The 13,449-nt window shown below is 36.9% G+C and overlaps 1 protein-coding gene across 22 annotated transcripts in view; it reads right to left on the reverse strand.

Annotated features, from left to right (window-relative positions):
• DLG1 (discs large MAGUK scaffold protein 1) overlaps positions 1–13,449 on the reverse strand; it is a 354,406-nt gene that overhangs the window by 102,371 nt on the left and 238,586 nt on the right. For all 22 annotated transcript variants that reach the window (XM_053565047.1, XM_053565043.1, XM_053565042.1 and 19 more), the window contains one exon: positions 10,337–10,481. In XM_053565047.1, coding sequence (XP_053421022.1) covers positions 10,337–10,481 — 145 coding nt within the window. The remainder of the gene's footprint in view (positions 1–10,336; positions 10,482–13,449) is intronic.

The raw sequence follows: 13,449 nt of genomic DNA on the forward strand, positions 1-13,449 counted from the left end.
AGGGCGGTACAGTGAGACTCTGTCTCTACAGAAAAAAAAAAAAAAAAGAAAGAAAGACTAAGCAAATTTGAAGTATAGTAAACTTCATTTTTCTGGAAAGTTATTTTACAAGTTTCTACTTTAAATAATTATATACAGTCACAATTTGACTTGAGAATAATGAAAACCAGAAGCTTAAAAGTAATTGAAAAACCCATGTTTTTTATTCCAGCTCATATCTGTCAACCTAAATTATATTCTTTTTAATTCATTCATAAAAGAAGGGAAACCTGGTAAAAAGCAGAAATAAAAAATAATGAAAAACTATCTTTTGGTTCATTTTGATAATAATAAATATCATAGGTTATCATTCTAGCAAATGCTAAGAACAGAAAATTGTAAGTTATTCTTGACTATGCTTTCCAAAGAGCCAGGTATGTAACACACTTCAGTTGTAGCTTACAGACACAATACTCTTAAATAATCTGAATCATTACCAAAACACACAGAACCAGCCTTTCATTTTATTGAGGCTTTTAACTATGATGAAGTCACAAAGCATTCCCAAATTAGTTGGAATATTTATTATGAAATATTAATATCTTCTTTCATATTACTGAGTACCAAAATGGACAAAGCACTATGCTACACACTGGAGGTACAAAAATGCAGGGATCATTAATTCAAGTTACTATTGTGGTCAGGTAAGTAACATAAAGGAATAAGGTGATCTCAGCGAAAGACCATAAGGAAACTACTGGAATTGTAGTATATTAGAAAAATGCTTGTTCTATCTAAAGGATGCAGCATCTATATATCTCTTATTTATCTGTAACCACACAAAAATAAAAAAGCCTTCTATGTCTATTGATAGTATAAGGTTTGGAGATCTAGTACAATATCCACTGGTATTATAAGTCTGTAGTACCTGATAGCAATTGTTTCCTATCAAGTTCATATTTAAGATCCTTTTTGGTATTTGAGCCAAAGGACTTTCTACCAATTAGCAGGCATGAAAACAATATAAATCTCATACATGTCTGTCAGAGCTCTTGAGTGTCTAGGTGAACTGTCAACGAACAGCAATATTACAGAAAGATTCTTTTTCCTGAGCTGTGGGTCAGAACAGTAGGATTAAAATACTGAGGAAACCAGGGTCCTGGGTGAGTGGGCGCTGTATGTGTGTACCATGGCCAACCTGCTAATAAAGTTGCAGTGAGGGAACGCACAGCCAATGGTGCCAGGAGAGAGAATCCAGGTAGCCAGTGGGTGAGGGAGGGTCTCCAAAGTGGGCAAGTGGGACTCACGACTGCAAGTTCTGGCTGGATGGAATCTGGCCAGAGAGGGGGCATTTGGATATAGGTGGAGCAAAAACGAATTGTAGCTTGGAGAGTGGGAGCCATTCATGGTGAGATAGGGAGAGAGGGCTCCAGTCACCTCTGGCTGGGATAACCTACCCAGAAACATCACTCTGGGGGCACAGTGAAGCAGTGGGAGACCCCAGGACCCAAGGAAGAGGTCTGAAGCTCAGGAAGACTAGCACAGAGGGCAAGCACTTACGTTTGGGCAGAGGCAGCCCCTCCTAGAGGACTGCAGGACAGGAAAGGGCTGTCCTGCAGTTTTTTGATTTTGAACTGAGCTTGCTGGAGTTGCCTTGGAAGGGATTAAGTGAGTGAATAAACTCAGTGTACAGTGGCTGAGACTGAATACTTGGAAGGGTGGAACTCCAAATGGCTTGGCTACTAGTGAGGTGCTGCCACTGTGGGAAGACCACACAGGAGGACCAGTCTACAGGGTTCTAATGCATGGCCAGCTCTGGTGTGCCATCTGAGCTTGGGCAACTATTCTTACAATGAGATGAATGGCCCCCTGAACCCTTGAAAAGGCCACTTTGTCATCAGAGACTGTTTGATGAGCCTAAGAAATCTGGTGAAAGCTTGAAGACCCTAATCTGAAGAAGCAACCAGGCCCTGACTGAGGGCAAGTAAGTCAGGAAGACATGACCAGGTCTCCTCTGCAACGACAGAGTGGCTTCCAGCCCCCATCTTATACAGCAAAAACAACCTGTGTACTTGCTGCATGTTAATACTGTAGTGTCACCTGGTGATCAGGCAATATATTGCAATATACACAGTTTCATTTTTGTTCCCTTTCTCAACTTATTTCCTCAGTTTTTTCATTTGTTTTGGTTGTTATAACTTGTTACTGTTTTAGTTCTGTTTTATTTTGTGTGAATGTATTTTTATTCTTTCATTTTTTTTACTTTCTCCGTTAGCAAGGGCTCCTCCATTTTGCTAGTTTTTCAGCCCCTTTTATTCTTTCTTTTCATTTTTCTTTTTTTTGAGACAGAGTTTCACTGAATCACCCCAGTAGAGTTCCGTGGTGTCCCAGCTCACAGCAACCTCAAACTCTTGGGCTCAAATGATTCTCTTGCCTTAGCCTCCCAAGTAGCTGGGACTACAGGCACCCACCACAATGCCTGGCTATATTTTGTTGTAGTTGTCATTGTTATTTAGCTGGCCTGAGCCAGGTTTGAATCCACCAACTTCGGTGTATGTGGCTGGTGTGGTCACCACTGTGCTTGCTACGGGTGCTGAGCCTCTTTCTTTGATTTTTATTTCTCTCCTTTTATCTCTCTTCTGGTAGAGATTTTTCTACTTTTCTCATCTTTCCCACTTAAATTTCTCATAGACCTAAGATACCCTTTTCTTTCTTCATATCATATAATTGTATTTTTGATTTTGTCTATTATTATTATTGTTTCTTTTCCTTGAGGATTGGAGGGTTACAGCATTCCTCTAGATAGGAGATCACAGCCTTGGTCTGGCTCAAGGAGGCCATGAACTCAGGGTCTAGGGTGTCTTAGGTTTGGCCTGTGGAAAAATGGCATTGGTAGGTCCCCTCTATGACATACTGCTTATTTATTCCCCATATTTGGAAGAGGTAGAGTCTTGCTTTCACCCAGGATGGTAAGGATCTCATGTCCAACCCAACCTGGCCCCCCCAAATCCTATAGTTGTGGGTGTGGGTTAAAGCACCCTGCTGAACAACGTTCTCTTGTTGCTTTCTTTCTCTCCTTCTTTCCTTTCACCCCCCTTTCTATTTTTCTTTCTCCTTTCTCACTCTTTACTCTCCTCCTCATTTTGACCTTTAACACCTAAGTCCACTTTAACACCTAAGCTCAGAGATAAGGCAATTTAAAGCGAAGGAGGAAGTGAGAGGAAACAGTAGGGGAAGGAAGTGAACAAGAAGAAAACACACATGTGGAAGAACCAATGGAAAAATGCTGGCAACATAAAAACCAGAATAGAGCAACCACCCCAAGGGATCATGAGGTAGCTACCATAGAGGATCCCACCTATAAAGAATTAATGGAAATGACAGAAAGGGAATTGAAAATATGAATGTTAAAAAATAAATAAATAAAAAGGGAATTGATGAGAAAGTGAAAAATAATCAAAAGGAAATCCAAAAACAGAACCAAAAAAGGGATGAAAGATATGAAGAAAATACAAAGGCTACGGCAGAGCTTAAGGAATTGAAGGAGTCAATCCTGGAACTTAAAGATCCTGGAAAGTAGAAAGTATCAGTAACAAATTAAAGTAAGAGGAAGAAAAGAATATCAAAGCTAGAGGATAAAGCTCTTGAGCTAACCTAGACAAAGAGGCAGAAAACAGAGAGAGAAAGCAGATATTTGTTCATACAATTATGGGACTTCACAAAGTGTTCAAACATATGAATTATATGTATCCCTGAAGGGGAAGAAGAATATCCAAAAGGAATGGAAGCCCTACTGGAGGATGTCATAAATGAAAATTTTCCAAGTATCATTAAAGGTTCTGAAACACTCCTTTTAGAGGCATATTGAACCTCAAGTCATCTCAACACAAATAGATCATCTTCAAGACACATTGTCGAGAACCTGAAAGAGAAAATACGCAAGCAGCCACAAGTAAGCACCAATTGACGTACAGGCCCAGATGCATCATAATCACAGAGACTTCTTAACTGACAATGCTTCAATCCAGGACAGACTGGTCATTTACCTTTAACCTTCTTAAACAAAACCATTTTTCAGCCCAGAATTCTGTATCCTGCTAAACTAAGCATCAAAATTGATGGAAGAATTAAATCTTTTACTGATAAGTAAAAATTGAGGAAATAATCCACAACAAGACCAGCTCTACAGGAAATATTTAGTACTATTCTGCATACTGACCATCACAATGTACCACCAACAAAGTAAACACCCAGAAACTAAAGGACCAATCCTAGCTTCTGCAATGGTGCAAAGGATGAATTGAGCAACAAATTTTCACAAAATAAGATGAATAGAACTCCACCACACTTACAAATTTTCTCAATAAATGTAAATGGCTTGAAGTCCTCACCAAAGAGACAAAGGCTGGCTAATTAAATTAAAAAGCACAAGCCATCTATAGGTTGTCTCCAGGATATACAACTATCCTTGAAGGACAAAATGAGACTCATGGGTGAAGGACTGGAAAACAATATTGTGGGCAAATAGAAATCAAAAGAAAGAAGGGGATGCTACCTTATTTTAAGATACAAGTGGATTTAAAGTAACTAAAGTTAAGGAGGACAAAGATGGTCACTTCATACTGGTCAAAGGAATGAAACAGAGGAATATTAATATTAATATTAATTAATATTATTAATATTAATTCTAAATATTTATGCACCCAAATTTATGAAACAGACTCTAACTGGTCTGAGCAATATGATATCATATAACCATAATATCTTGAGACTTTAATAACCCTCTGACAGAAGACATATCCATAAAGACATGTCCTTTAAACACAGACACAAGGGACTTATGTGACCCTAGAACAAATGGGCTTAACAGACATATACAGAACACACCACCCCAAAGCTAAGGAATATACATACATTCCTCTTGTCAGCTCATGGATCATACTCCAAAATAGGTCATATCCTAAGACAAAAATCAAATCTGAACAAAATCAAAAGAACTTGAAATTACACCTTGTATCGTCTCAGACCACAAGGCAATAAAGGTGGACCTCAGCTCCAACAAAAATTTTCATCCCCACTCAAAGGTATGGAAACTAAACAACCTTATGCTGAATAGAAATTTGGTCAAGGAAGAGATAAAGAAGGAAATCATTAACTTCCTCAAACATAACACAATGAAGATACAAGCTACCAAAACCTGTGCAGTCCTAAGAGGGAAATCTATCATATTAGATCTGCAAAACAGGAAGACACTAAATCAACAACCTAATGAATCTTCTTGAGGAAAAGGAAAAGGAAAAGGACTTAAAGGAAGGGCACTCTAATCACAAACCTAGCAAAAGAAAAGAAATAACAAAAATTAAATCATAAATAATTGAAATTGAAAACAAAAGAATCATTCAGAAAATTAATAAAACAAAAAGTTGGTTCTTTGAAAAGATAAATAAAATCAATAAACCTTTGGCCAGATTAATTAGAAATGGAAAAAATAAAATCTCTAATGATCTCAATCAGAAAAGAGAAAGGACAAATAATAATTGATACCATAGAGAGACACTAGGTTATTTCTGAGTACTACCAAACACTCTATGCTCGGAAATTTGACAATGTAGAGGAAATGAACCAATACCTGGAATCACACCATCTCCCTAGACCTTAACCAGGAAGAAAAAGGTCACTTGAACAGACCAGCATTAAGCACTGAGATGGAAGAAACAATAAAAACACTTTCATAAAAAAAAAAAAAAAGCCCTGGACCAGATGGCTTCACACCAGAATTCTATCAAACCTTCAAAGATGAACTTGTACTTATACTGCAGAAACTATCATGAAACATTTAGAAGGAAGGAATCCTCCCCAACATGTTCTATAAAACAAACACCACCCTGATACCAAAATCAGGAAAGGACCCAACTAAAAAGGAGAATTACAAATAAATTTCATTAATGAACACCGATACAAAAATATGTAATAAAATATTAGCAAACAGATTACAGCAATACTTTTAAAAAAACTGTACATCATAATTAAGTAGGCCTTATCCCAGGGAGGTAAAGCTGGTGTTTAAAAGACTCAAATCCATAAATGTAATTCACCATTTCAATGGAAGCAAAAACAAAGATCATGTGATCCTGTTAGATGCAGAAAAAACATGACAAAATACAGCATCCTTTTCTAACAAGAGCACTTAAGAAAATGGGCATAGGTGGCACATTCCCTAAACCAGTGGTTCTCAACCTTCCTGATGCTGCAGCCCTTTAATATAGTTCCCGTGGGTCATGACCAACAGGTTGAGAACTGCTGCCCTAAACTGACTGAAGCCATCTATGACAAATCCACAGCTAATGTCACACTGAATGAAGTAAAACTGAAAGCTTTTCTATGTAGAACTGCAACCAGACAAAGATGTCCATTATCACCACTGCTACTCAAAATAGTTCTGGAAGTTCTAGCCAATGTAATCAGACAAGAGAAGGATATCAAGGGTGCCGCGGACCACCCTGTCGGTGGGCTTCAGTCCGAGGTGCCGAGGGTGCGGCACAAGGGCATCCAAATGGGGGCAGAGTAGGTCAAACTCTCACTATTTGCTGATGATAAGATTTTATACTTAGAAAACCCCAGAGACTCAACTACAAGACTCTTGGAAGTGATAAAGTAATGTTTTGAGGTATAAAACCAATATCCACAAATCAGTAGCTTTTGTATACATAAGCCAGTAATGGCCAAGTTGAGAAGCTAACCAAAGACACAATTTCCTTCACAGTAGCTCTCAGAAAATGAAAAACCTAGAATTATACCTAACAAAAAAGGTGAAGGACCACTACAAAGGGAATTATGAAATCCTATGAGAAATAGCAGAAGGTATTAATTAACAAATGGAAGAACATACCATGCTCTTAGCTGGGAAGAAACAACATTATTAAAATTTTGTCTATACTACCCAAAGCAATCTACAGATTCAGTGCAATGTCCATTAAATTATCAACATCATATTTTGAAGAACTGGAAAATATAGTTCTTTGTTTCAGATGGAACCAGGAAAAAACCCATATAGCCAACGCAATTCTTAATAATAAAAACAAAGTTGGAGGAATCACTCTACCAGACATTAGGTTATATTACAAGTCCACAGTGAACAAAATAGCACAGTACTGGCACAAAAATAGAGACTTAGACTATGAAACCAAATAGAAAACCAAGAGATGAAACCAGTCTCTTATAGCCATTTGAACTTTGATAAACCAAACAAAAGCATACACTGGGAAAAAGAATCCCTCTTTCAAAAATGGTGCTGGGAGAATTTGACTCGAGATTTTTTTAAAAAAGAATGAAATCTAAGACACAAAACAATAAAAACATTAGAAGAAAGTGTGGGAAAAACTCTTAATGATGGGGAAATATTTTATTAAGAAGACTTCAGTGGCAATCGCAACAACAACAAAAATAAACAAATGGGACATAAACTGAAAAACTTCTGCATGGCTAAGGACACAATTAAAGCAAACAGACAATCTTTAGAATGGGAAAAGATATTTGCATGTTACGAATTTGACAAAGGCTTGATAACTAGAATTATAGAGAACTTAAATTAATCAAAAAGAGCAAACAATCCTAACTATCACTGGGCAAGAGACATCAACAGAATGTTCTCTGAGGAAGACAGAGAAATGGGTTCAAACCTGCCAGCTCTGGTGTATGTTCTGGCGCCCTAGCCGTGGAGCCACAGGCACGGAGCCAACGAAGACAGAGAAATGGCTAACATATGAAAAATGTTCATCATCCCTAATTATCAGAGAAATGCAAATCAAAACCACCGTGAGATATCAGCTAATCCCGGTGAAAACAGCCCATCCCACAAAGTCCCAAAGATGTAGATGCTGGTGTGGAGGTGGAGAGGGGAACACTTTTACACTGTTGGTGGGAATGCAAACTAATATAGCCTCTTTGGAAAGAAGTATGGAGAATACTCAAAGAACTCAAATTAGACCCCTCATTTGATCCCCCAACTCCATTACTAGCATCTACTTAGAAGAAAAAATTATTTTATGATAAAGACATTTGCACTAGATTGTTTATTTATCACAGCTCAATTTACAATCACCAAAATTGAAAATAACCTAAATGCCCATCAACCCAGGAATGGCTTAACAAATTGTGGTATATGTATACCAAGTAATATTATTCAGCCATAAAAAAGATGGAGACTTTACATCTTTTGTATTAACTTGGATGGAGTTGAAACACATTCTTCTTAGTAAAGTATCACAAGAATGGAAAAGCAAATATCCAATGTACTCAAAACTAATATGAAACGAGTAGATTATCTAATACATGCCCACATGAGAGAAAGACTCAGTTCTCTTCAAGTTGAGAGAAGGGGGAAAGAAGAAGAGGGAAGTGGAGATGGAGAGGAGGGGAGGAGACTGGTGTGCTCCCATTTAATGGGCACATGGCACACCTTCTGGGTGTGGGGCACAACTACAAGAAGGACTCTACCTAATAAATGCAAACATTATAACCTAGGTCTGTGTACCCTCAAATTAACCTGAAAAAATAAAAATAAAAATACAAATAGATACTGGTTAGGGAGAGGGGAGGAGAGAAGAAGATGGGGAGCCACAGTGTATGGCCCACCTCTTGGGGGCGAGACACAATTATTAAGAGGGACTTTAACAAATACAATCAGTGTATCCTAATTCTTTGTACCCTCTACAAATCCTAAACAATAAAAAAAATAGATACTGGCAAAAAAATATTTAGGAAACCGTTATGTAAACAGATATGTTGTTGTCTAGGCTTTGTTGTTCCATTTATAGAGCATGGATAGTAGATTTAACTTCTCAAGGGCCTTAGGATTTTCAAAATGCCAAATGAACACTGGCTTTAACTTGAAGTCACCAGCTACATTAGCCCCTTAACCAACAAGACAGTCAGCTGGTTCTTAAAAGTTCAGCACAGCACTGACTTCTCTCTAGCTATGAAGTCTTACATGCCCTCTTCCAAAAGACAGTTGATTTACATACATTGAAAATCTGTTGTTGGGCAGAACTACCTTCATCAATTATCTACTTTCATTAATTATCCTGGATAACTTACTGCAGCTTCTATATTAGCACTTGTTGCTTCACTTTGCACTTTGTATTTTGGAGATGAGTTCTTTCCCTAAAACTCATGAAACAATGTCTGCTAGTCTTAAAACTTCTCTTCTGCAGCTTCCTTACTTCTCTCAATATTCATAGAACTGAGGAGATTTAGGGCCTTGCTCTGGATTAGGGTTTGGTTTGAGGGAATACTGTGACTGGTTTGATCATGACTGGTTTGATCTAGCCAGACCACTAAAGCGTTCTCCACATCAGCAATAAGGCCATTTTGCTTTCTTATCATTAGATTTTTCATTAGAGTAGCACTTTTAATTACCTTAAACAACTTTTCTTTGCATTCACAACTTGACTAATTGGAGCAAGAGGCCTAGCTTTCTGCCTTTCTACATGCCTTCCTCATTAGGCTTGACCATTTTTAGTTCTTGATTTAAAGTGAGAGAGGTATGACTCTTCCTTTCACTTGAACACTTAAGAGGCTTAGGGTTATTAATTTGCCCAATTTCAAGATTGTTGTGTCTTAGGCATTAGGGAGGCCAAGGAGAGGGAGTGAGATGGCGGAATGGTGGTTGTCAATGCAGCAGTCCAAACACAGTATGTTTCTGAAGTTTGCCACCCTATACGTGCACGATTTGTGGTACCCCCAAACAAAATTAATAGTAATATCACTGATCACAGATCACCATAACAGATACAATAAAAAAGTTCTAAATATTGGGAGACTTAACAAAATGCGATACAGAGACATGAAATAAGCACATGCTGTTAATAAAACAGCAGCTGAGAGACTTGGTCAGTACAGGGTTGCCATAAACTTTCACTCTGTAAAAATTCCTATGTCTATAAAGCGCAATACAGTGAAGTACAATAAAACCAGGAAAGCCTATATTTTGCTTGCTAGTAAACTGCACGTTAAAGCAAATTTCTGTGCTCAATTCTAAAACTATCAGAACACCACAAGACTACTTGCATGACTGCTTTGGTGACTGCTATTTACATAAAAGTTTGAGAATCAATGCCTTAAATGTTGAAAGTAATTGCTGCTAGAAAACAGTAAAGGTGAAAAAGGACTCCCCATTCTAAATGAAAATTTTGACTTAAAATAGATTGCTAAAAACCAATAGACTAAAAAGCTTAATAGTTCCTTTAAAAATACTTTTATAAAGTTTAAACTTTTTGTATTATACTGAGAATATTTCATTAATGTGCATCACATCTAAAGAAATAAATTTAAGGTAAACTTAAGGCAACAAACTTACAGTTGGTGATATCAGGTGGTGCATAGCCATCATTCATATACATACTTGTGGGTTTTGCCACTTTCAAATAAACAAAATCAGATGTGTTCTTTAAGGCAGTTACTGCTTCTTCATGAGTAACTTCTTCTAAACATACACTATTCACCTAAAAGAAAATCCCAAAACACATTTATGGCATTTCCACGTGTTTTCTGGTTTTGGGTTATAAACAATTACACCAAAAGACAAGGAAAACCAGGAATAATTTAAGGAAAATAAAGATGTTTGGAAAGAAAATACCCATTTTGACAGTCTATAACCTCAGGAAATTGTTGATGCATGTGAAGTGGTTGTTGTATGTTAATGAAATAGCCCACCTTGATTCCAGCACCTATTCATCCTGTTCCCACAGCCTTTATTTCCTCCCACTCTTAGGCATTTAGAAATGTGTGTAGGTATATTCTAATACATTTTTTTTTTTTTTAAAGAAATGAGACTGGGCGGTGCCTGTGGCTCAAAGGAGTAGGGCGCCGCCCCATGTGCCGAGGTGGTGGGTTCAAACCCAGCCCTGACAAAAACTGCAAAAAAAAAAAACAACAAAAAAAAGAAATGAGACAATTATGGTTTTTGTTTTGCAAACGTATTTTTAAAAAAATCTATAAAGCAATTCACATTTTAATTTGCACATCAATTTTTTTTTAAATCTGTACTTCTATTAATAGTCAAGTTGAGTTTTTATTTAAAAATTTTTTTTTTTGCCATTCACCTATCTTCTGTATAGAAATAAAATTGATTTTCAGGTAGTGGTGTTATGTCCTGCAATTTTGCTAAACATGTTTATTTTTTCTATTAGGAGGTTTGGGAGGATTTCCTAAATACAATACGAAGTCATCTGCACATTTACATAGTTTCATTTCTTTTGTTCCAATCTGAATATCCTTTTACTTTTCTTATTATCTTAGCTACAGTTCTCCAGGATAACAATAAATAGAAGTGGCAGGTTGCCTCTCTAGGAATTTGTTCATTTTACCCACGTTAACTAATGTATAAGCACACAATTCTTCCTAGAATTCTCTTATTCTATCTTTTCTTTTTTTGTGGCCTTTTTTTTCTTTATTAAATCATAACTGTGCACACTGATGCGTTTATGGGGTACAGTGTACTGATTTGATACATAATGTGAAATGCTTACATTGAACTGATTAACACATATATCACCTTGCTTACTTATTTGTTGTGGTAAGACAATCATACTCTTTTCTTAACAGTTTTAAAATGTACCATTGCAATATGCACATTAGGTGAGGTCCCACCAAATACCCTCCCTCCTACTTTCTGGGCTATAGTTATGTTTTACCATTTGTATGAATGTGTAGGTGATCATATATTGATTTCATAGTAGATTGAGTACACTAGATACTTTTCCCCCCATTCTTGAGATACTTTACTAAGAAGAGTATGTTCTAGTCCATCCAGGTAAACATAAAAGATGCGAAGCCTCCATCTTTTTAATGGCTGCATAGTATTCCATGGTGTACATATCCATAATTGGTTAATCTATTCATGAGTCAGTGTGCACTTGGGTTGTTTTCATGTCTTGGCAATTATGAATTGGGCTGCAAGAAACATTCTGGTACAAATGTCTTTGTGCAGTGGCTCATGCCTGTAATCCTAGCACTCTGAGAGGGGAAGGTGGGTAGATAGCTTGAGCTCCTGAGTTCAAGACCAGTCTGTCTTTTATTTATGCTTTTAGAAATGTGAGTCTTTTTTCTTGGCCAATCTGGCTAAAGGTTTGTCATTTTGTTGATCATTTCAAAGAACCAACTTGCAGTTTCGTTGATCTTCTCTATGCCTTTTCTTTTTCCTATTTCATTAATTTCTGCTCTAATCTTTATTATTTTCTCCCTTCCACTTTCTATAGGTTTAGAGTACTCTGCTTTTTGACAGTTATTTTTAAAAGAAATATCACTGATGTTTCTGTTTTAAATTACTGTGTACTAGAAATATTGATTTTAATATGTTTTTCATTTTCCTAATTTGTACCTTTATAATTGACATTAGGAAAGGTTTTGTTGTTTTGACAAACATTTTTATTGGTCACAGAAGAGTCATAAATTTCCCCATGAGAAAGTAATATTAATCATTTTTAACATCAATTATTATTAATATTATTATTATTTTTTTGCAGCATTTCAGCATCTAGTCACCCATTCTCTTTTTCTGGTGCCTGGTACCGCCTCCTCTCTCTAACCTCTAAATACTGAACTGATCCAGGACTCAAGTCTTTTTATATTTTCTCTTCTTTATCAGTGTTCATGCTTAGGTGAAGTGTTGTACCATAGAGTGCAGGAGAAGTGGCTTTCCTAGAAGTTGTCCACAGGAATGGAGTAACATAATTCAGAAATTTGGGACAGTTAACTTCTAAGGAGTACACTGTAACATGGGACACTAGTCATGTAAAAGGCTAGCAGATACATCCTTTCTTTTACCTAGATGGCTGGTTCTATACAGCCTGTTTGGAAGACTGTCCTATAGGACAAGCAATAAGCTACATTTTTATTCCCTCTTCCCCTTTCTTTTCTTTTCTTTTTGATGGGTATCACTCTGTTGCCCAGGCTGGTCTTGAACTCTTGGCCTAAAATGGTGCTCTGCTTTTTAGTCTCCCAAGTTGTTGGGAATAAAGGCATAAGCCGCTGTGCCCAGCTTGCATTTACTTATGAAATTACAGCTAGATGTAATTTTATAGAAAACAAAAAATTAGCCAGGCATTGTGGTGTACACCTGTAGTCCTATCTACTCTGGAGGCTGAGGCAGGAGGATCACTTGAGCCTAAGAGTTTGAGATTGCAGTGAGCTATGATGACACAATCTAGCCAGGGCAACAGAGCAAAATCTTGTCTCAAAAAGCAAGGGAATATGAAGCACAAAATAATGACCGACTGATGTTCTAGTTCTTAGGCCAGGTAATGACATTACTAGTTTTCATGATATTATTAATTAAGGTAAAATAAAAGAGAATCATATGTAAACAAATGACATTGCGTTGCAAACCTGAGAATTGTGATGAAACAGTTCTATGCATACATGCTCTCAACACTTCAACAAAAAAGGAAGGAAAAGAAAAAGAAAAAGGAA

This window comes from Nycticebus coucang, chromosome 16 (assembly GCF_027406575.1).
Source record: "Nycticebus coucang isolate mNycCou1 chromosome 16, mNycCou1.pri, whole genome shotgun sequence".
Lineage (NCBI taxonomy): Eukaryota > Metazoa > Chordata > Mammalia > Primates > Lorisidae > Nycticebus > Nycticebus coucang.